At 48.4% G+C, this 23,930-nt stretch overlaps 1 protein-coding gene and 1 long non-coding RNA gene across 11 annotated transcripts in view; one reads left to right on the top strand and one right to left on the bottom strand.

Moving 5' to 3' along the window:
- Nucleotides 1–17,255, bottom strand: part of LOC128346438 (inactive dipeptidyl peptidase 10-like) — a 63,473-nt gene extending 46,218 nt beyond the window's left edge. For 6 of the 10 annotated variants that reach the window (XR_008316964.1, XR_008316963.1, XR_008316965.1 and 3 more), the window contains exons 1-3: nt 2,785–3,124; nt 611–706; nt 312–406 (exon numbers count right to left, since the gene is read on the bottom strand). Coding sequence is in view for 7 of the 10 variants with exons in the window: in XM_053299755.1 (XP_053155730.1) it covers nt 312–406; nt 611–706; nt 2,785–3,058 (465 nt within the window). In the remaining 3 variants the exon portion in view is untranslated. The other 4 variants (XM_053299761.1, XM_053299760.1, XM_053299756.1 and 1 more) reach the window with 4 other exon arrangements.
- Nucleotides 4,540–11,887, top strand: LOC128346440 (uncharacterized). Its single transcript, XR_008316966.1, has 3 exons — nt 4,540–4,658; nt 6,125–6,261; nt 10,904–11,887. It is a non-coding gene; the product is annotated as an uncharacterized LOC128346440 (long non-coding RNA).
- Nucleotides 17,256–23,930: the final 6,675 nt, after the last annotated feature.

The following is a 23,930-nucleotide window of genomic DNA, read 5'->3' as shown; positions in this document are numbered from 1 at the left end:
GCCACTTTGTGAAACAGGATGCTGGACTAGATGGGCCTTGGGCCTGATCCAGCAGGGCTGTTCTTATGTTCTTATGACCTCTGTGGGTTTGGTCTCTTTATTCCTTGACAACTTGTCCCTTTTTGTTGTGGGAGAACGGATAAGGAACTTTTCACATTCCAGTTCTCCAGGAGGAGGGAGGTGGGTAACAATGGATTGCAGGCATGCATATTTCAGATAAACCGAGCTCAGTTATTTTGCTCCCAAAGACCTCCGCATAATAACTGAGGCCTTGAGGTTAGCAGCAGGACAGTGCAAGCACCTACTCTTACCAACTCTCTGTCTTCCACCAACAGGGTGCCATTCTTTTGGGGTATGTGCCACTTCATCATAGTCCCTGCATCGCTTAGTGCCACGAGCTCATCATCTGTGCAAATAAAGGAAAGCAAGCTGAGCTCCTAAGTGGGCCTTTTGATCAGAGGTTGTTTCAGGTATCTGTTACTTATCTTACACACAGGTTGGCCTCTGCTGCTACATGTGTGGCAAGCAGACATGTAGAAAAAGGAAGGGAAATTGCCTAGGGCCAATAAGAACTAGGAAAATAACCAAGACATTCTGCTTCCTGGCTCACCTGTCACCCAACGGAGCTGAAGATGGTGGACCTGGAATTCCTCACTTTCGAGGTCAGCAAGAGTCAATGGGGAGCGGAAGCCCACTGGGAAGTCTTCTAGACAGAGACAGGCAAGAATCACCAGCTGGCCAGTAGTACGCTTCTTTCCCCTGCCACACCCATTTATGGGCCCGTTGGGGATAGTAGAGGAAAACAAAGACAGGAGCTGCTCCACTCTGGAAAGTGCCCTCCCCATGTGGTGGTCACTCTTCCAATCTTTTCTTGAGGACTGAGTTCAGTTATGTCAAGTTATGTCAGTCTGAAGTAGAAGGGGCTGTGCAAGTATGTAGACTGGCTGCATGCCTGTGATAGTACAAAGCACCCTCCCCTTCTTCTCTCCAGAGCATAGTTTCAGCTTAAAAACAAACAACTTTGTGTGTGTATTATATATATATACACACACACACACACACACACACACACAACTTTAAACAACCCCCCCTTTCCAAGGATAGACAACCTCCTAGAAGCATGGAGGAGGGGCCAAACTATCAAAGAAATCAATTGCTGTGGAGGCAAGTCCGTGTGTCATTTGAAGAACAAAGTTGGAGGGAAGTCGGCCTGGCCCTGCAGGAGAGGTGGCATTGGTGGGCAGGCATGTGTGGGCAAGTGGGGTAGTGCCTCCCTTCTATGCTCCTTGCTGCCTCCAGGCCTGGTCTGGGAGGTTCTGTTTTGCCCCCTCTGTCAATGGTCCTGCCTGTTTGTACAGATGCCTGTATGCACCCTTAATCTCTCAGTTCAGTTCAGTTTTTCAGTTCAGTTCACTTTATTGTAATCTTTGGTCGAATACACAATCCAAATAAAATAAACTTTAAGGGTAGATATCAGTGTAAACACATACATGCATATACACATGTAGAATCTGTTACATAGAAGATGGAGATAAAAAAGTATAGGATAGAACAAAATTTAAAAGAAAGAAAAAGAAGGGACGACTGAAATTGACTGTTTCTGACACATCATGAGCAGATTTTGATCGCAGCCATACAGAATTTGGCTACTGCGAGACATAAGTGCTTATCAGAAAGAAATAAGTTTAAATAAAATTCATCCGAATTAAAGGGGGTTTCTAAGAATGAGAGGAGCAATATATTTGCAAGGCAGCTCACAGTAGAAAGAACAATACAGAAGCACATGGCCAACCGTCTCAATATTCCCACTTCCACAAGGGCACAGTCTCTCCAAATGGGGAACTCTCCTATACCTACCCTCTAGTACCCTCTAGCCATCTTATTTGTTTTATTTCTCTTTGTAAACCGCCCTGAGCCATTTTTGGAAGGGCAGTATAGAAATTGAATTAATAATAATAATAATAATAATAATAATAATAATAATAATATTACTGCAGAGGGCAGTACATCCAGTCGCGCCAATGTCAGGGATCTTCTGTGCGCTGGATATATCAGGTCATACAGGTATTTAGTTGGTTTTTGTGAGGGCCTGATAGCTCCAAGTCTTGTGAGGCTTGGTGCCTGGCTCAAGCCTGTCTGGTGTTTCATATCAATAATACACCTTTTAAGGATCACCATAGCGTTATCATAGCCCAGAGGGAGAAGATATTCCATTGACAACCCATATGATTTTAGCTTTTCAGTAATTAGATGCATCCTATCAGAGGGATGTTCATCCTTAAAAATTAGGGGAGCCAGGCCAGAAGGGGAATAAATCAATTTCAACCAAAAGTTGAAGAAATAAGTCCAGGCACAGGACTCCAAGTTTGACAAGCCCGCTTCCAAATGCAACATGGCATTTGACACACAGCAGGGGGTTGAAAGGATAGACCAAAGGAATTTAGACTGGACCCTCTCAAGTGGACGGAAATCACTGTATATACAGATCTGAGATCCATAAAGAAGCTGTGGAATAACCTTGGCTTGAAAAACCTTGATGGCAGCTGGGACATATCTACTCCTAGCCTTAATCTCTCAAGAAAGTCTTGGACTTCTGCTCAACATCCCATTCTTGCAAAAACAAACAAACAAAAACAAACAACCCAACCATATTATGTGTGTGTGGGTATATATATATATGGTATAATATAAGGAGATATATACATCCTTTTTAATCACCAGAGGGCAAAGAAGTACACCCATCAAGTTACCGTCAATGAAAGCCTGCTGCCATTATATTCTCACCTGGTGTGAGCATCAGGATAGCCACAATGATCACAGAAGCCAGCATAGCCACCACCAGCATGGATATGCCAATTCCCTTCCAGTTGCGAGGTGGGGGGCCGGAGGCTCTCATGCGCTGAATGGGAAGGGAGAAAAAAGCCCCTTGGTTAGTACAGAGCATGCCTTTGTACATGCATACTGTTTTCATGTGAATGGCTGTAAATAATTGTATGAGTGCACAGATCGACAACCTGCGTACACTGTATGCAGATTGTATGCATGTACAGCATAACATGTGGATAGCTCTATAGAGAAACCTGAGATCAGATCCCACCTACTCTCCTCTACTGAGGCAGATAACAACAGGTTGCTTACTTGTAACTGAGGTTTTTCTAGTGGTCATCTGTTCATTCACACATTGGGTATTTGTGCCCATGTGATAGCCTGTTTCAGAAGCTTCCAAGCTCCCCCCTCTGCTAGCTTTTTGGCAGTGGCTCCTCCCCCTTCTCCAGTGCGGGTGCGTCTTTCCCCTCAGTTCAGGAGTCCGCCGACCTGAAAAGATACTGCAGAGGGGAGGTAGGGTGGTGTTCTTCTATGTGGTCTCTGTTATTCACACATTGGGCACATCACAAGCTCACTTACCTGGAGGCGGGAGGCAGTCACTGAAAGACAGATTTCAGTACTGTCCCTCCAAAGGCCTTGCTCTAAATGTGAAGAGCATAATGCGATATGAAGGAGTGTGGCATAGCCCAAGTTGCTGACTGACAAATGGAGTCTAGAGGCAGGTTGGCCTCGGAAGCCATCGAAGCTGCTAGTGCCCTCGTAGAGTGTGCGCTGACTGGAGCAGGGAGTGGCTGACGAGCAAGTTGGTATGCTAGTTTAATAGTCTCCAGATAGATGAATAGCACAACATGACTAAATGAACTGGAACTGGAATGTTCAAAAAAACCAACCCCCAATTTTATATGGTACATGTATCTGAGCAGAAATAACACACCAACTCTATGAAATTAAATACATACAAATGTTGCAAAAGATCTTACAGAACATATATAATCCTCTATAGCACTTCAACTATGATCAAAACTGTGATCAAAACAGTTCTTTATCTTTATAATCCAGATACTCCACAAGCAAGGTTCATCAACACCAACTGGGTAAGGTGAAAAGAACTCTTCTCATTGTACAGCAACACATTCCCATTCACAGTTCCATTGGAATGAAGGTGATTCTAAATCTTCCAAACTTCATTACTCTTATGTGTTCAATATTCCCAAGACCTCAAGGTTTTTTGCATCCAAACATGTATTTTTAAGAATAACAGACTTTCCAGATATTTCCTTGTGCTGCCAATTTTATACAAGGATTCTGTTTCATAACAACCAGTGTTATTTCATCAGATTTCAACCTGAACGGAGGAATAACAATTCATATCATATCAACATTCACTTATCTTCCAAATGTAGTTGCTCCCCACCAAACAATACCAAACACACAGGCAGGCGCGTAACAATGATAGGGCAAGGGGAGACAGTTGTCTGGGGGCCCCACTGCCTGGAGGGGCCCCCCAGAGGCACCTCACGTGACTCCCCATTGCCCCCTGCCCAGCCCCATAGCCTCTCAGCCACTTGCCCTCTTCGCTGTCTCTCCTGCTTGTTCTGCTGGCTGCAATCCAGGCAGCAGGCAAGCTGCAAAGAGCTCCTTTTCTCCCGCCAATCAGCTGATCGGCGGGTGGGCGGGGCTTCCACGGAGGCCTCGTGTAGGCCGCAGTGAAGCCTGAACTCGAGTAGGGCCCAAGCAAGCCCGGAAGGAGGAGGCAGCCAGAGTGGCCACCACTGCTCTCTGCAGCAGAAGACCCCTTGCTGCCCTGCTTAACCCAGACCAGCATTTGCCAGGTAGAGTGTGAACTCCTTTTTGTGGTTACCTTTCCCGCCCCCCCCCCCCCCATATATAGGGATCTGCTTGCCATAGGGCTTGGATATGGGGGAGGGGAGGGACCGAGAAGTCTCTGAATATTTATTTTGAAACAGCTTGGAAAATTTGCTGACTAAAAAAAAACTATCTAAAAAGTCCTATAAGTGGCTTGTTTCATGGCAGAAAATTGCAAAAACTTCTGGAACAGTATTTTATTTATTTTATTTATTTATTCATTCATTTATAAATGCACTTATGTTCAAGTTGTTTTGCAACCCAGAAGATCTGAGTGAGAACTGTGAAGCATGTGTGGTGCTTTTATTTTATTTTTCTTGTGTGTGAACTGCTCCCCAATAACTTGCAGGGACTTCAGGGTAAATCTGGCCAACATGTGAATGCAGCACCTCCATTCCAGAGGAGATGTGTCTTAAAGGGCTTTAAAAGCCTCCCGTGAAAAACCTCCTGGAATCAAACTTGACTGAATTTGTTCAGAATTCTGAGAAAACAAACATAGGCTCACCCTGCATGGTTGAAAGTCTCCTTTGCTAATCTGCAGCGAGGGGCCCATTTTAATAATTCATCTTTCTAGTGTGTTCTAGGCATTAAAAGTAATACAAATGTATAGTACTCAATGTATATCACTATATATTGTGACGTGTGTGTGTGTATTCAGTGAAATGTATTTGCAGGCAGCATACTTATTTTGGAATATCAGACTTAAATCCTTGGGGGCCTGGGGTGTGCGGAGGCCCTGGACTTTGGGGGGGGGAGCATTTTAAAATCTTGTCTCTGGGCCCACTCCAACCTTGCTACACCCCTGCACACAGGTATGGACTTTTTCTGATGTCAGCCATCCTATGTATGTAGAAGGAAAGTGTCCTTTTGATGTCTAGGAAGTGTAATGTCATTTCCATGGGCAAGACTGGCAAGGCAAATATTTGAGACCTGTGAAAAGCAGAGGCCACCTTAGGTAGAAAGTCAGTAACCAGCTGTAGCAGAATTTTGCCCCGGAGGAAGACAAGGTAAGGTTTATCTACGCTAAGTGCTCAAAGCTCATTCATTCTATGTACTGATGTAATTGCTACGAGGAATGCTGTCTTCCAGGTAAGTGGGCATAAGTCACCAGTCGCCAAGGGCTCAAATGGTTTCCTGGTAAGCTGAGACAGGACAAGTGGGACAGGATGTGGTGGGTCCGGGCTAGATGTGGGCTAGGCCCTTGAGGAACTGTTTCACCACTGGATCCTGGAACAGGGAAGGTCCTTTGACCAATAGAAGGAGATGGCTGCCAAGTGCACATATATCAAAGACAGCATAAGGCCCAAGAACTTCAGGTGGAGCAGGTAGGCAAGCAGATGGTTAATGGATGCAGTGCAGCAGTTCAAATCTTTGTCTTGCATATGGAAGTGGAAGCATTTCCATTTGAACTTATATGTTCTCCTTGTTGCAGGATTGCTAGAGGTGTTCAGTATTTCCAAAATATGTGTGTCAGTTATGGAAGGATGTACCAGGCTGTTAGGTGAAGGTTCTGCACATCTGGGTGAAGGATCTGTCCTTGTTGTTGGCTGAGCAGATGAGGACTGTAAGGTAAGTGGAACCATCCCCTTTTGCTCATAGATGCAAGTAGGGAAACCACGGCCTGCACAGCCACCAGGGAACTATCAGGATCGCTGAGGACCTGTTCCAGCAAATCTTTTGGATGACCCACAGAAGAAGATGTATGGGAGGAAAGAAAGAAAACAGTTGTGGTGTCCCCCATGTAGTTCGGACCCCTGCCTGTTCTAGAGCTGTAGCGAGAGCATTGGCAATTGTCCTCAGAGGTAAAAAGGTCAATCATCAGAGTGTTCCATCTGCTGAAGAGATCGTCTAGGCAAGTTCGGTTCAGAGCCCACTGGTGTGAATCCAATAATGTCCTGCTGAGGGTGTCAGCAAGGACATTCTTGTGACCCTGTATGTGAAGAGCAGATAGTTGCATGTGATGGGCTAGGGCCAAGTCTCGCTGTTTCAATGTCAGGAGCAGTAGAGACTTCGATCCCATCCCTCCCTGCTTGTTGATGTAAGCTTTTGAGGTGATGTTGTTGGTGTGAATCTGGATGTGACGCCGACTGAGGTGAGGGGGAAACCTGCTGAGGACCTTGAAGATGGCCAAGAGCTCAAGGTATTTGATATGATGCCTCATTTTGTGGTTGTTCCATAAGCCATTTATCCTTAGCAATAGGAAGTGGGCTCCCTATCCCAATTCTGACACTTCCATCATGAGACTTTGAAGAGGGAGATTGGACTCAAACTGAGTTCTGCATTCTAGGTTCTCTCTGAGAGTCCATCACCAAAGAGACAATAGCACCATCCTGGATAAGATCATTGTCTTGGACTGTTTGTCATGCTGTGGGTCAAAGCTGTCTATGAACCATCTCTGAAGAATGTGCATATGCAGTCTCACATTGGGCAGAACAGAGGTGGTTGACGCCATGTATCCCAACAGTTGCTGAACCTTCCTGGCAGGGCAGGTTCTGCCACATGTGAAGGAGTTTGCAAGTTGCAGGATGGGGAGACAAGTATTCATGGCAATGGATTCAAAGAGGACACCCACAAATTGGACTTCTTGTAATTGATTTGAAGCCCAAGGTGCTCCAAGAGATGGATGGTGTTGTTTAGGTTGTTGAACAAGAGAGTCTTGGAATTGGCAGTGAGGAGCCAATTGTCCAGATATGGCAGAATCTCAACGCCCCATTCCTGAAGATGGGCTACCACAACGGCCATACATTTTGTAAATACATGTGAGGCCACTATGAGGCTGGAAGGGTGGGAATGCTTTGGAGCCTACTTGGAAGCAGAGAAACTTGTGGTGTTGTGCCCTGGTGGAAACATGATAGTAAGTATCCTTCAGATCTATGGAAGCAAACCAGATGTTTTTGGTGAGAAGGGTCACAATGTCTTTCACTGTGAGCATGTGGAATTTTTTGTAGTGCAGGAAGGAATTGAGGTTGTGGAGGTCGAGGACGGGACATAGACCAGAGTTGTGTTTGGGAGCAGTGATGAAAGGGGAGTAGAACCCTCCTGTGGAGCCAGATGGTACAGGCTCTGTAGTATCCTTGTGGAGAAATGTATCCAATTCCGACAGGTGGAGGGTGGGGTAGCATAGACATGAACGGCACATGGGTGAGTCTTGAACTCTGTGGCGTAGCTGATTCAAATGACAGTGAGTACCCAGTGGTCTGAAGTGATTTGCTTCCATGCTTCCAAGAAGAGTTGAAGGTGCATTCCAACTCTTGGGACCACAGTGTCAGGTCCTTTTGGTAAGGTGATAGGCTTGGATCTGGGTTGGTTCGATTTTTGTTGCCCATAGGAGGTCCCTTTTCTATAGGTGAGGAGACCCACCAACGCACACTATCCTGCAAGTGTGACCAAAACACTCACAGATATTGGATTATGTATTACTAGTTGCCTAGCTTCTTAACTCTCCTAGCCCCCTTCTCTTTTCTCTGTAAATCTAAAGCTCTTCAGAGTCAGACCCTTTCTCTAGACAGCCTTGAGCTGATTCTGTAATAAATTGAACCTTAAGCTAAAAACCCTCTTTGTGAGATTCCAAATTAACATCGTTAGTTAATATTTTATTGCCTACTTGATCAATATTTTTCTTCCTATACCCCTAAATCCTTAAATAAATCTGATTGCACCACATTTCTGTCTCCTCTTCATTTTCCAGACCAAAATTTTGCACAAATTGATTCTATGAACAGACTGTTCACTATAGCCTTGCTAATGCCCCACACAAGTCCCAAAGTAGTCTTGGGATGTTCCACCAGTGCTCCAGAACAGTTCTTTTAACAGTCTTGGAAGTAGAAGGGGCTGATGCGTCCACTGCACAGCCGGCGGCTGCTTCTGCTTCTGCTTCTGCTTCTGCTTCTTCTTCTTCTTCTTCTGAGGGGTTGGTACTGACGTCAGCACGATGTTTTACTGGGGCGGAAGTGCTGGTTGGTGAAAGTTTATGTGGTGGAACCAAAGGGTCTAAGAAGACAATTACATCAGACCCGAGATCACCTGACAGGGTCAGATCTACATGTGCAGGCTGTGCCTCCGATGTCAGTGCCAGAGTTGGTATAGAGGAGGAAGTTGTCGGTTTCAGTGGCACCAATGCAGGTGCAAATGATGTGGTGTCACTCAGTGGATCCCTGGATGACCCTGAGGCCCCAGCAGCCGCAGCCGAGAGCTTAGTCAACCCTGAAGGGGTGGATATAGGGGTCTTTCCCCACAGCAGAGACCTCAGTGCTCGATTTTCAATGTGATTTTCAGAGCACATCAGTCTCAGTGCTCCATTTTTACGGGCTTGTTTTGTAAAGCTAAGGCAGTGGTGATGACAGGAGTCCACTCAGGCACAACAAACAATGCAAAGGGCCATCGGTGGAAGGGAATTTGGCTCAGCAAACAACACAGCGCTTAAAGGTTACTTTGGTGGTGTGATGACCCACATGGGGGTTGTGGAGGAGGATTCCTCAGATGAAGACTCAGAGCAGGGGGAGCAGGTTGAGACTCCGGTTGACATAGTAGAGCCGGGGCTGACAGGCTTGCAGGCCCTTCTGTCTCCTTCCCTTCCTCCTCTTGATAAAGCCTCTGAGGCTCCTGAAGTCAAGGTGCCTGTCCCAGATCCCCAGCAGCAACGTTTGGCCAGAGTACAGGCTCAAAGGGAGGGATGCCGCAGGTTGGGAAGGCTGGCCAGAAGGAAAAGGCATTGCAGCTCTGACCCGGCTGCATCTCCCTGACAAGGCTCAGCTGCAGTGATGGGCGGGACTCTCAGCACATAGCTGATTTAGAGTGGCCTGAGAGCTGGATCTGTGCTGGAAACAACATCCATGGAGACCAGCCCTGACCATGAACAACCTTGACCTTGGAACCGAGCCTGTTTGCTTGGACTGACTACGATTGTGTTCACCCCTGATCCTGACATCTGTGGAATTCCCGGTGCTGACTTTTGGTAACGTATTTGGATTACGCTCTGTCTCTGTTTCTGTCGGACTGCGTCCGGCAGCTCCCCTGTCCCTTCTGAAGAGAGTGGTACCCAGCTGCTAGGCAGCTGGCCAGCTTGTCATTACAAGTGGCCATACAAGGATCCTTGGCAACAAGTTCCCACAAAAGGGCCATACAAAAATGGGGGGGGAGAGTTTGTTTTTTAAATACTCTCCTCCCCTGAGGACATGAAGGGGGGGGGAAGGTGATGTTAGGAGAAAAGAAAAACGCAAACGGTGATAGATTGGAAAATATAACTAAGCAACTAAAATAAGAAGAATTAGAGAAGACCGTGGAAGGGGGCAGGGCCTGAGAGATTACTGTGGGGGGCCAGGGCCTGAGAAATGGTTTAGATCTGCCTGTTCTGGACAGGGTTAAACTCCCCCTGAGAGATCAGGTACGTAGCTTGGGAGTTCTCATGGACCCAAAGTTATCCCTGGTTTCTCAGGTTGAGGCAGTGGCCAGGAGCGCTTTTTATCAGCTCCAGCTGATACATCAGCGACGTCCATTTCTAGAGCCGAATGACCTTAAAACAATGGTACATATGCTGGTAACCTCCAGGCTTGACTACTGTAATCCGCTCTACGTGGGGCTGCCTTTGTATGTAGTCTGGAAACTACAATTGGTACAGAATGCAGCAGCCGGATTGGTTTCTGGGACAACACAAAGGGACCACATAACACCGGTTTTAAAAGAACTGCACAGGCTGCCAATATGTTTCTGGGTGAAATACAAAGTGCTGGTTATTACCTATAAAGCCCGTAATGGCTTGGGTCTAGGCTATTTAAGAGAGTGCCTCCTTTGTCATAAACCCTGCTGCCTGTTACAGTCTTCTGGAGAGGTCCAGTTACGGTTGCCACTGGCTCATTTGGTGGCGACCCAGGACCGGGCTTTCTTTGTGGCTGCCCTGGGGCTTTAGAATATGCTCCCTGCTGAAATAAGAGCATCTCTTTCTCTGTTTGTTTTCAGGAAGACCCTCAAGACTCTCCTGTTCTTGCAAGCTTTTAATTAGAATTAATTTTAATTGTTTTAATAACTGTTTTCTGCTATTGTTTTTATTGTGTTGTGTATTTTAATCTGTGTTGACTTTTAAATATTTTAAATTTTGTACACTGCCTAGAGATGTACATATCAGGCAGTATAAAAATATGATAGATAGATAAACAAATAAGCAAAAATTAGAAGAAATAAAAGCAGAGGGGTTTTTGTTTGTTTTGTTTTGTAGAAATAGAAGGCACTGAGAGCAAGCTGTTAATCCTTCAGTGGACAATGAAGAACTGAGGGGAAAGAGGCACCAGCAACGGAGAAAGGGGAGGAGCTACTGCCAAAAAGCTAGCAGAGGGGAAAGCTTGGAAGGTTCTAGAACAGGCTATTGCGCTGGTGTGAATACCCAACGTGTGAACAGAGACCATGTCAAAGAAACACTGAATATTTTACTGCTTATGATACAGGGATTTCATGAATGTCAGAAACACCACCACACAAGCATACTTTTGTATTCCAGTCTGCTCCCCTCGTCTCCTCTCTCCCCAACCATCATTTCACTTCCCTGGCTCCTGTTTTGCAGGGCAGAAGAAGCATTGCACCAGCAACATCCAGCCAGCAAGCAAGAGGTGATATAGCTTGTGTTGCTCAGTTGTTCCTCCTGAGTAGGGCTCAGGGCTAGAAGGAAATTGTTCTACCATGTGCTGCTGCACCTTCTGGGCTGAGTTTCAGCTCAGACCCTTTGCTGTCTCTGCTCCTGCGGTCTTGGGGTGATTGTACAGAAGGCTGGGCAGACTTAAGGCTCCAGGAAGCTACCTTTTTTTTTTTTTTTTTTTTTGTGGCCAGAGTCTTGGTTGCTGCCAACATGAAAAAGCAGCTTGAGCAAATCAAGCCAGTCACAAAATAGTGGCTGGGGAGGCAGAGCCCGCCAGTTGCACAATTGCTGCACAAAAGCGTGTACAAAAACGTACGTTGACAGCATAAGGATAGTAACATCAGACTGGCGGAATTCCAAGAAACGGGGTCGGGGATGCTATAGGAGTTTCTGGCACTGAGCAGCGCATCTTGCACTGAGCAGAGGGCTGGACCTGAAGACCTCCCAGGCAGTCTGATCTTTGCAGAGCCTGTGTGTGCCTGAGGCTGGGACAGGGCTCTGTGGTGCTTATTTTTGTTTGGTTCTCTCCCCAAAGTCTCCTCTTCTGCAGAAGCCATTAAAAAACAAGATAAAAAAGATAGAGACTGCTCCTTTATTGATTTGTAACCACAGGGCTTTTAAACTAATTGCCTGGCACAGTTTCGGTTCTTTTCCCTCGGCTGGGGTTTTCAGTCTTAATTAAGAGAGATCACTCTGGAGAGCCTCCAGAACAGCCTGGGTGAGAGCCCAGGGAGGGTTCATGGCCCACCACTAGACACATCTTCCCTCCTGAGGGTTTTGGGCTCCGAATCCACAGCTTGGCTCCTCAGGCTGCAGTAGCCACCCCCCCCCCCGCGCCCAGCAGCAATGGGTTTGTACAGTAATTGGTGTCACCGTGGGGACTTTGTGGTCAAATTTGCATTTTAAAACTTTTTAAACTTCCCACAGTCAACCCCCAGGCGAAATCTGATCTTCAGTCTCAGATGGGAAAGATAATTCTCATGGGCCGGATCGAGGGTTCCCCCACAGCGGATGCTCCCGTCATTATCCCCGCACTAGAATGGTGAGTTGCGTGGTCTTGCCATCCAAGCACTGGGCTTGTTCTCATGACCCTAGACAGGAGTCAGAGAGGTGCTCAAGCAGGGCAGGAGAACTCTTCACGCTCCCATCTGGCAAAAACTCCAAAAAGCAAGGGCGGCAGAGGAGGGGAGAATGATGGTGTGGGAGGCGGCCGCTCCCTGTTTAGATTCTGTCCCCTGCATTTTACCGAGGGTGGACAAAAAGCCATCCTACCCAGCTGTAAAGTGTTCCGATTTCATCACTGAGTCACTATCTGCCCCACAGGCAGTAAATCAGTGGTGAAAACACTGTACATGCACAGAAAGAACAGATGAGAAAGAGGATGAATAAATACTAGTGGTGCTGCTGTTGGCGGGGCATCATTTGTGGTGGCACCAGAGGAAGAAGGAGGTGCTACAGTGTATGGGCGTGCCCTCTCTCCTGCTGTTACTCCCCTGCAATTGGTTCTCAGAGCCATCCTGCTTTTTGAGACTGGAGGTGGCCCACAGCCCTCCAACTAGTAGCCATTGATGGACCTCTCCTCCATGAAGTTATCCAAATCCCTCTTAAAGCCATCCAGGTTGTTGGCTGTCACTACGTCCTGTGGCAGAGAGTTCCACAAGTGGATCACGTGTTGTGTGAAAAAGTACTTCCGTTTGTTGGTCCTAGACTTCCTGGCAATCAATTTCATGGAGTGACCCCTGGTTCTAGTGTTGTGTGAGAGGGAAAAGAATTTCTCTCTCTCCAAACCATGCATGATTTTATAGACCTCTATCAGGTCTCCCCGCAGTCGTCTTTTTTCTAAGCTAAAAAGCCCCAGGTGTTGTAGTCTTGCCTCATAAGAAAGGTGTTCTAGGCCCCTGATCATCTTGGTTGCCCTCTTCTGCACCTTTTCCAGTTCAACAATGTCCTTTTTAAGATGTGGTGACCAGAATTGTACACAGTACTCCAAGTGTGGTCACACCATAGCTTTGTATAAGGGCATTATAATATTAGCCATTTTATTTTCAATCCCCTTTTTAATGATCCCTAGCATTGAATTTGCCTTTTTCACAGCTGCCGCACATTGAGTCAACACTTTCAACAAGCTGTCCACCACGACCCCAAGATCCCTCTCCTGGTCAGTCACCGACAGCTCGGATCCCATCAGCATATACTTGAAGTTGGGGTTTTTTGTCCCAATGTGCATCACTTTACACTTGCTAACACTGAACCGCATTTGCCATTTTGTCGCCCACTCCCCCAGTCTGGAGAGATCCTTTTGGAGCTGCTCACAATCCGTTTTGGATTTCACTACCCAGAAGAGTTTGGTATCATCTGCAAATTTGGCCACCTCGCTACTTACCCCTGCTTCTAGATCATTTATGAATAAATTAAAAAGCACCGGTCCCAGTACAGATCCCTGGGGGACCCCACTTCTTAGTCGGATGCAAGTACTATGGATATCAACTTGCAATGTAATGGATCCAGATCTATCACTTTTAGCCATTGCAATGGGCACCATATTGTGTATGCCAGGGCCACCCAGATAATTTCTGGAGCCTGGGGCAGGTGTGATGTTGGGAATCCCTCTAAAACGATTCATGCATGCATGTACAAAGTTGAGGGAACACGAGCTGAGTTGGGGGCCCTTGCTGTGTGGGGTTTGCCCCAGTTGCCACCTGCAGCTGTGTGCAGCCCTGTGTGCCACAAGGCCTGGGGTGACCTTCCTCCTTTCCCCTGATGCTTCTGTATGCATACATGACTGCTCTTCAGACACCCCAAATGGGCTAGTGGTCTGGGCCTGGCATTAAGATGGTGGCGCTCTTGGGCTCAGTCGGCCTCTGAACCAATCTGGGCCCCATCAAGTCCCTTTCCCTGCTGACTACGAGTGGTGGGCATGGAGCAGGAAGAGATTAAGGAGGACCTCCATCTAACACCTGGCCAAAGACCACTGTGGCTGGGGATGATGCAAGTAAGTTGCAATCCAATGACATCTGGAGACCCACGTTTGAGAATCCCTGGCTTAGCCAATGATCCAGTCATGATGGAACTGTAGCTTTGCTCTCTCTTTATTCTAGACTCATGCATAGGAGTAACCATGGGAGCAAAATGATGTACAAAGTGGAATAAAGACATCATCTCAGTTCTCCCAGCCCTGCACAATGAAGGACTGCATTCAGTCTCAGTTTTTGCAATCAGCTCATTGGACCAATTCATACAATCCATTGTGGTGGAAAGCTTTTAGGTGATAACTTCATGAACTTTGTTCTCCCCCGCTGCCGACTGGCAGTGTTGTCTGTGTGCACTAAGAAACCCTTGTTGATAGTTTGCACTAGCAATTTCACACTGTGAAAGATATGATGGGATGGTTCCAATTATGTTTAATCATCATTGCTATTCTTCATTTCTACGGCACTTTCAAGTTGCGAGTATTTTTCTGGTCCATCTTCACTGCTGTCCTGTAAGGTAGGTTACCATACCTGCTAATATGTCCCTTTCCCCCCATTCACTTGGATGGAAAAATACAGACATGTTGGCAGGTATGGGATACTAATGAGCCGGGTGAGCCCAGTTCACAGATGGAAAATGGACATGGAGAGATATTGACCCAAGAAGACCACACAGTGGAGTGGGCCTTGGACCTAGGGTTCCCAGGTCTAACTGGGTTGCACTAAATCATGTTGATCTGTCCAAGAGAGAGATTGAGAGAGAGAGAGAGAGAGAGAGAGAGAGAGAGAGAGGTATTACAAAGAAAGAGAAATAAAAGTTACTAGCTGACCTGGTACAGAGCATCTGCGCCCCTAGTTCTCCCTGTCTCCCCCCACCACATTTCGTTCTCCCCGCCCCCAGCCCCAGTTCATTCTCCCCTCCCCCGGCTCGTTCTACCTCTGCGGCCGACCAGCCTGGCTGCCACTCCCCCCACCGTTGGGTGCTCTTGTCTTTTGGCCGGCAGGCAGGCCAGAGAGAGGGAGGCTGCACCGCCCTCTCCACTGCCTACCCGCCACCATCATTTCCCTCCCACTGGTGCTCCTGTCTTTTGGCCGGAAGCGGGGGATGGAGAGGGAGGCTGCGCCGCCTCTCCACTGCCCGCCCACCCACCTGCCACCATTGTCTCCCCCACCCCCACATCACTCCTGCCTTTTGGGCCACCTGCTGTCATCCTCCCCCCACCGTTGCCGCCTTCTTCCACTCACCCATCAATTTTCTGTCCCTGCCGCTGCCCGGCTGCTGCCGCATCCCCCCTCCACTGGCCAGCCCGCCAGCTCACTATTTTCTTCCCTCCCACCCGTACCCTTGGTTATCTGGCAGCTCTCTGAACTCTCACAAGAGCTGCCACGCATGGGATTAGCCACAGGTACGTCTTTTAAATATATAGATGATTTGAAAAGTGCTAGTTACGTTACTGGAGAAGGCAAACATTCTGAACTCCTAAGAGTCTCCTCTGCTCACCCCCACTCAGTCTCCAAAGCCATCTAAACACTAGCTGGTCTAAAAGCAAGGGGTGTCGCCCCCTTGTAATTCAGGCACTGCACCAGACATTCCTCCATTCTACAAACTATCATCCTGGTTGCTTTAATCCCTTGCTTTTTCTCTTGGAGGACTAAGGTAGCAAAACTTCGGACTGTGTCACTTCAGACTGCAGTATGTGTGTTTCTGAATTGTCCCACAGATTGAAACACTCACTTCCCTGCATGTAGGAAACTATCATCCCAAGGATAAGGATATTCTAACACTTCCAATTTCTAATGATTCAGTTTATAATGTGCACGGAGGGTTTCTGTTTTACTGTGAGGCAGGCAACATTCAGAAACATGACACCTACGTCCTGCAGTCTGAAATGGTACAAGCTAGAATCCAACCACCTTAGTCTTCTTGCTTCATAATGTATTGATACGTTTTGAGTGGCCCAGGCAGAGTATTCAGTTTAAAGGAGTCCCAGGCTTCTTTTCACTGGGGGCAATTCCATCCCTGGACAAGCGAGGGTTGTTCCCACTTGTCCAGAACCTCTAGTGCTTAAAGATGCCCCTTTAAATGATCCCCAGAGCAGCTAGAAACTTGTGGCTAATAACGCACCGACACTAAAGAGCAAGGGAAGGAACATTTTTTTTAAAAAAACCATCGAATCAACCCCGTATACGAAACAGATGCAACTTTCAAACCTTCATTCAGTTTTTAATTTGCATTGACCAGAGCAAATAGAGGTCCCACTCTATTGTTGATCAAATGAAAATTCATCCCTATGCAGCCCGGACAAGAAGGAAGAAAGGAAGGTCAAAATAATCAAAGTTCTTAAATCTGAAATTTTCCTCCTCCCAGCGTTGTCTGCCCACAAGTGCACTGGATGCTTAGGGATGCCTTATCACTAAACAAAAAAGAGAGCTAGCAGACCTGTGCTGCAGAGTATTGAAAACAAGCGCTAAGAGAATTTGGCTCACACCTCAGGTTGTAATGAGCAAAACACATAATGAAATCCTTCACATTTGCTCCATCGATGGAAACTTTCAAGTCTCACTCCGAGTAAGGCAAAGTGCAAGAATCCCTCTGCTCTCATGTTTCCAGCATTCACACACACACACACACACACACACACACACACACACACACACAATCAGAGGAGCTTCTGAGGAAAGTACCCTGCAGGGGGTTGGCTGGGGATAAACAGCCCACAGGAGGTCCCATTCTCAGCCCTTCTCCAAGCAACAGCCTTGGGCCCGCTGTTTCTGCTTCCCTCTGAAACAGCCTCAAGGCAGGATGAGTTGAGGCTCAGGCTGAAACTCACCAGAGCAGTTGTCATGTTCTGATGAGTAGCGATCATGCTGAGGGCTTGCCGGAGACATCCAGGGTGCAGACCAGCTGTGGAGAGTCCCTCGCTTTGTCCTCAGGGGATTCTTCAGGTCCTCTCGAGCTCAGAAGTGGCACCCACCCAGTATCCCTAGGCCGTTAGTGCTGCCTGCAGAATGCCCCCCCCCACTGCCCGCAGTTGACCAAAGCGAGGAAGGGGGGATCAATCAAGATGACAGACGCAATCTGGGCTCCCTCAGCAGGGGAGGGAAAGGAAAAAAAAATCCTGGCGATGGCTTGGCAGGGAGCACAGCCAATTAAGGAGGATGGAGGGAGAAGGGGAAAAAATTGAAAAAAGAATGCTCAGGCAGGAACCCAGAAGGTACGTTAACTGTTTAGGATACAGGGACAAGAGGACTCAGATGACCACAGAGGAGCCCAATGTTTAGTAGCATTGGCGCCCCATGTTTTCAAAGGATTGGAAGGGCTCAAAAGGCCCTCCAGTTGCCAGTCTTCACTCACCATCACCACTCGTCCTATGCAACCCCGATGCAGTGTTCCCTGCGGAGCCTGAGCAATTGTACTGCAGAAAGGTGCCTGCAGAGGAAGGAGCTCAGGATGGCTTAGGCAAGAGCCGAGCCAAGCCAAAGCAACAACAACGAAACTTCCAAACCCACCAGAGTCTCTTGTCAATTTGAGCTCAACGAAAGCGCCTTCGCAGTCCCAGCCCCTCCTGGGACTGAGAACAGCACCAGGCCATCCCAGAAGCTGTCATTGGGTTCCACTCATATAATGGATCTGCTGGCCTTGAAATGAAATAGAACCTCCTGTAAGCTGCGCAGCAGTCAGGAGACTCTGCCACGGCCATTTCAGGATACAACAATTACTCACACAGTGCAGGTGACTGATGGGCCTACTGCTGAGGTAGTCGGCATCATGCCTTCAACATACTATGGCCCATGTGAGCTGTGGAAATAGTCCTGGGCACAAATCCTAACATTGGATGGACAAGAATTACCTTGGTAGACAGCATCACATGGCTGCCTGCATCTGCCATTTTATCTTGCTGCATGCTGGGAAAGGCCATTGCCTGACACTCTGGAGAACAGGCCACGGGCGCTGTCAGTCAGAGTAAACAATACTGAGCTAGATGGGCCAATGGTTTAACTTGGTGCAAGACAGCATCCTGTATTCTGTGGACTAATTGGAATCCGATACCTTTGTGAGCCGAACAAACAGGGCATGGTGGGGAGGTAGCAGGTCCTCTCGAGCTCAGAAGTGGCATCCACCCAGTATCCCTAGGCCGTTAGTGCTGCCTGCAGAATGCTCCCCACACCCGCCAACTGCAGGTTATGCTTAGTTTCTGGTAACCAGAGGTGTGCTCTCCCTAACCACACTGGAAGTTACACTTTTAGTTAAAATAGCTGTTTGGGAGATCTACCTTCCATGCATTTGTCTAATCATGGGAGAAGTGGGAAATGAGCATGGTTCTTTTATGCAAAGTGTGCAAGGACTCAGTGGCTATGTCCTAACATTACACAGATGCTGGAGGAGCCACTTCAATCTGACTCCTTCCCACCCCACTGAGGCAATGCAAGGAGCTCCCAGCCATGTGAGTGGAGGCCATGCTGCAGTTCCTTCCTATGCCAGAGTCATTCCTCCTAGAAACTGGGGCAATGCTGATGCAGCATGGACTCTTTCCATATAGTCACATTACCATTGCTGGGAATAGGACAGATCTGGCCTGCAATTCTGGCTCCCCTGTTGCCAGAATGTCATAAGAAAAGAACCTTTGGCATGGCAGTCAGGAAGAATGATGCTTCTTCCTTGCGGATCCAGTAGCTGTAGCAAATTAAAGCCAGAGCAAGCTCACATGAGGGAAAGAAATGCTGAATCATCCCTGCTGAGCTGCATGACTTGGCTTTTCCTAAGACTTTTCTGTACTACTAGTATGTGTAAGCCCGTTGTAATAACGGGCTCTAGTGGGGGGGCGGTTCCCGCTGCCGCCTCACCCGCCTCGGGCGCACTCCTTGGGCCGACACCTCCGCCGCCGCCTCGGGCGCTCTCTCCGCCCGCCGTTTCTTGTGGCGGCGGCCGCCGCCATCGGAGCCAGTCGCCCCGCCACGGCCACCGCCTCCTTGGCCCGCACTCCTTTGGCCGAGGCCGCGGCTCCGCCACCGCCTCGGCCGCACTCTCCGCCCGCCGCTTCTGCTCCTTCTGGTCTCCCGTGGCGGCGGCCGCCGCCATCAGGGCCAGTCGCCCACCGGCGGCCGGGTCCAACATGGCCGCCCATCTCCGCGCATGCCCAGAACGGGCGAAAAAGACACGGGTGGCACGGACGCACGCCCAAGGCTTTTATGGGTAAGGATTGGTAGGTTCAAAATGGCTGCCGCCACCCCCCCCCCCTTTATTACAGAGCTTGAACTTCAAAGGGTTCTTGTGACAATGCATCTGTCACGATCTTCTTCTTGTTGTGATGAGCCCCCTGTAGCCGTTGTATGTATGTATTGGTTTATTTCGGCCCAAGGCCAGCATATATACCAAAGGACGAGACGTAAGAGAGTAAAGGCAGTACAAAAATAGTAGAACAGTCAGAACTGAATAAACAGGATAAAACATTCCAGCATAACAGAGTGTAGCAACCAACTGGACACTTAACTGTCGGAATTCACTGTCTCATTGGAAGTAGACCAGAGCGCAAAATCACAACTGGGTGGGCCGAGATGTCCCTGGCCCCAGCAACCAGAAGAAGCCTCCATGGTAAGTGAAACCAATAGGCTTGTGCATTTCGATTCAGGCATAAATTGATTTATGCCTGAAAATTGCAATTTTGTATGATTTGTCTACAAATTGAAACCAGAATTAGACCTCCGATAATTTTCGTTTACAAACCGAAATGATCTCCTCTCTGATCCGAATTTTGTTTACTCCGGAAAACGCTTCGGAGCTCCATTTCAGCATTGCAATTGCATTGCAAATTGTCCTTTTTGTCTCTCCAGCAGCAACGTCCTGTTTGCATTTAAAATATCTTAGAGGTATATGGGAGGCACAAGCTAGTATGCTTGGTTAAAGCAAAAAGCATACACTTGCTGCTGGGTTATTATTAACACACTGGGAAGTAGCTCTTCTTTTACAATTGGACCAGCTCAGAGTGCACGCAGTAATATTTTAATTTCTGAGCTCTGATGAGCTTAATTCCAAGCAGCTATTCAGTTTCTACACTTACAAGTGGGGTTACCAGATGTTCGAGGCCAATGGACTCAAAGGGGCAGCCCTACAAATATAATATTTAATATGAAATGTCAGTTTGGGTGTTCCACTCAATTTCCTGGAAAGATCTTGAAAAACCTTCTTATTTAGCTTGAAGACCCAATCAGTTCCATACTTCGGCTCCTACCCAATTGCTATGTAATTCCACATAACTAAGTTCTCTAATTGCCTGCCACCACCCAGACAGCCATGGAATTGGCATAAGGGCTGCTTTCTTAGGAAATGTGAAAGTTGGAGTGTCTTTGGGGCAGAAAGGGGTCTGCTGGGGCAGAGCAGTGGGTTGGGTGGGAGTGCCCCAAGGGGTGCCTGGCACCACCCAGACTCCCATGGAATTGGCCTAAGGGCTGCTTTCTTAGGAATTGTCAATGTTGGAGTGTCCTTGGGGCAGATTTGGGGCAGAAAGGGGTCTGCTGCGAGAGCCAGCATGCTGTAGTGGTTAGAGTGCTGGACTAGGACTGGGGAGACCCGAGTTCAAATCCCCATTCAGCCATGATACTAGGTGAGTGACTCTGGGCCAGTCACTTCTCTCTCGGCCTAGCCTACTTCACAGTGTTGTTGTGAAAAAAGAAACTTAAATATATAGTACACCGCTCTGGGCTCCTTGGAGGAAGAGTGGGATATAAATGTAATAATAACTAGCCAACCCTGCACAGAGCATCTGTGCGGTGCTTTAGGGCAGGCTGTTTCCTCCTCCCTCTTCCTCCTGCCCCCGGTCTCTTCTCTCTTACCCTTCCCTCTGGCCCGTGCTCTCCAGCCCTCCTCCTCTCCCGTTCCTCCCCCCAAACAGAGCCACCGCGGCGGGTGGCCATAAAGGGCCACGCTGCCACTGTTTTTTCTCCCTTCCTCTCGTCCGCCTGCTGCTGCCTTTCTCTCCTCTCCCCTGCCAGCTGCCCGTCGCTGCCTTTCTCTCCCCCCACCCGCCGCGCCTTTCTCTCCCCCGCCCACCGCCGCCATTCTCTCCCCCCGCCTGCCGCTGCCTTTCTCTCCCCCCCTGCCTGCTGCCGCCTTTCTCTCCCCCCACCCGCCGCCGCCTTTCTCTCCCCCCCGCCCGCCTTCCCCCGCCCATACCACAGCTGTCCAACTAGGGTGGGAGCACTCTGGTCTACTTGCGAGGAAGTACCTGCTGCAGTACCCGCCTGCCAAAGGTGGCCCGGGCCGATGCGAAATCATCAATCTTGTAATGCCTGGTGAAGGTAGACGACAACACCCAGGTAGGTGCCTTGCAAATCTCTACGACCGGAGCATTAGTGGAATGAATGAAAATTTGAGCAGGCGGCTGAAGACTTTGTGCCTCATAGGCCATTGAAATGCAAGCTTTAATCCATGTCATGATGGTCTGAGATGATACAGGTGTTCCCATGGATCGGGGATTAAACGACACGAACAAGGCCTCCGACAACCTAAATGAGGCAGTCCTCTTTATGTAGGCTTTCAGGCAATGATGCACATCCAGCTTATGCCATAACTGCTCCCTGGGATGGACAGGCCAAGGGCAGAAGGCAGAAAAATGTCCTGAGACAAGTGAAACGGAGTAGCCACCTTTGGATGCATGAATGGGTCCCGAATAAGCCTAACCGTGTCCCTTTGAAAAACACAGAATGCTTTGTTTATAGATGGGGCCTTTAACTTGGAGATGTGTTGAGCAGAAGTAATCGCCACAAGAAAAGCCAGCTTAAGTGAAAGGTTCCGAAAAGGGATAGTTTTTAAAGGTTCAAAAGGAGCAAACTGCAGTGCCTTTAGGACCATGTGTAGATCCCACAAAGGAAACCTATGTACTTTGGGAGTGGAAATCAAGGAGGCGCCTCACAGAAATTCATGCAGGTGAGAGTGAGCTTGCGTTACCTGCTCCTTCCCCAGCAAAATTAGCTCTACTAGAGAAGCCGCCTGCTGTTTTAAGGTGCTTGGGTGGAGCCCCTTTTTGAGCCCATCTTGAAGGAAGCTCAATAGATGCTGTACTGTGGCTGTCCCTCTAGGAATAGAATGTCTCACCATCCAACACAGAAATGTTCTCCACGTATATTGATAGCTTCTCACCGTTGATGGTTTGCGGGAGGCCAGCATAGTGTCCAGAACTCCCTCCGAGTACCCATGTTGTCTTAAGACTCGCCGTTCAGACTCCATACGGCAAGCCATAACCAACCTGGGTCCGGATGATGCACTGGACCTTGAGACAACAGATCGGGGAGAGAAGACAGTTCCCACGGCTCTGATGCAAGGTTGATCAGTTCTGGGAACCAAGGCCTCCTGGGCCAATATGGAGCCACCAGCAAGACTCTGGCTCATAGAATTTGCACCCTTCGCAACACTCTGGTGAGAAGAGGCGTTGGTGGGTAAGCGTACAGAAGAACGAGTGGCCACGGGCTAGAGAGAGCGTCAACCGCCGCAGTCCCCCTGCAAGGGAACCTGCTCATGAACATGGGTAACTTCGCATTCTCTGGTGTTGCGAACAAGTCTATTTCTGGAGCGCCCATGCGTTCTGCTATCTGTTTGAATATTGATGTTTTGAGGGCCCACTCTCCTGGCCTGAGGCCCGACTGAATCAGCCAGTCTGCCATTTGATTCAACTCTCCCTTCACATGGTGGGCTAACACAGATGACACATTTTTCTCTGCCCAAGACAGTAATATCATCGCCTCCTGGTGGAGAGACCTGGACCTGGTCCGCCCATCTGTTTATGTACGCTTTTGCTGTGGTGTTGTCTGTTTTGACCAACAGATGGGCCCCTAGGATTGTCGACTGGAAAGCCAGCACTGCCAAGCAGATGGCATGAAGCTCCCTCCAACTGATACTGTGTCCCCTCCTCTGGGGTCCATCTGCCTTGCACAGACAGGTTTAGGCAGTGTTCTCCCCAGCCCGTTGCTGGCGTCCATGGTTAAGATGATTCTCTGAGGTTCCAGAAACTGTTTACCTCGATTTAGGTTGTCGGAATTCAGCCACCAACGTAGAGAGTTGCGAACATGGGTTGGTAATACAAGTGGAGTATGCTTCTTCCTTGTGATAGCCATCTGGTGGGGGAGATGCAACCATTGAAGATCTCAAAGATGCAACTGGGCCCAGGGTACTGAGTCCAGAGTGGCCACCATCAGGCGAAGCAGCTGCAAAAGCGAGGTGAGTGGGACCTTCTGCACCACTAGGACAAGTCTGAGCTCCGACTGGAGAGTCTGACACCGACCGAGTGGCAGGAATATTCGGTTCGCTTGGGTGTCCAAGATGACTCCCAGGTGACGCAGCCTGTGACAGGGCAGCAACTGGGTTTCTTCCCTGTTGATGATGAATCCATGTTGCTCCAGGGCCTTGATGGTGAGCAAGAGGTCCTGCTTGGCTTCTGGAAGGGAGCGTGCCTGTAAGAGCAAATCGTTGAGGAACACAGAGGCGAATCCCCTGGATATGAAGAAGAGCTACTAGCAGCGCTAACACCTTTGTGAACATGTGAGGCGCTGCCGAAAGCCTGAATGGAAGGGCTAATGTTGTGGTCCAGGCCTGAATTATATACTAAATATGCTCATTAGCTAGCATACAAAATTAGGCCTGTCTCATCAGT

Source organism: Hemicordylus capensis, chromosome 2 (assembly GCF_027244095.1).
Source record: "Hemicordylus capensis ecotype Gifberg chromosome 2, rHemCap1.1.pri, whole genome shotgun sequence".
NCBI lineage: Eukaryota > Metazoa > Chordata > Lepidosauria > Squamata > Cordylidae > Hemicordylus > Hemicordylus capensis.
This window is presented reverse-complemented; position numbering and strand designations above follow the sequence as displayed.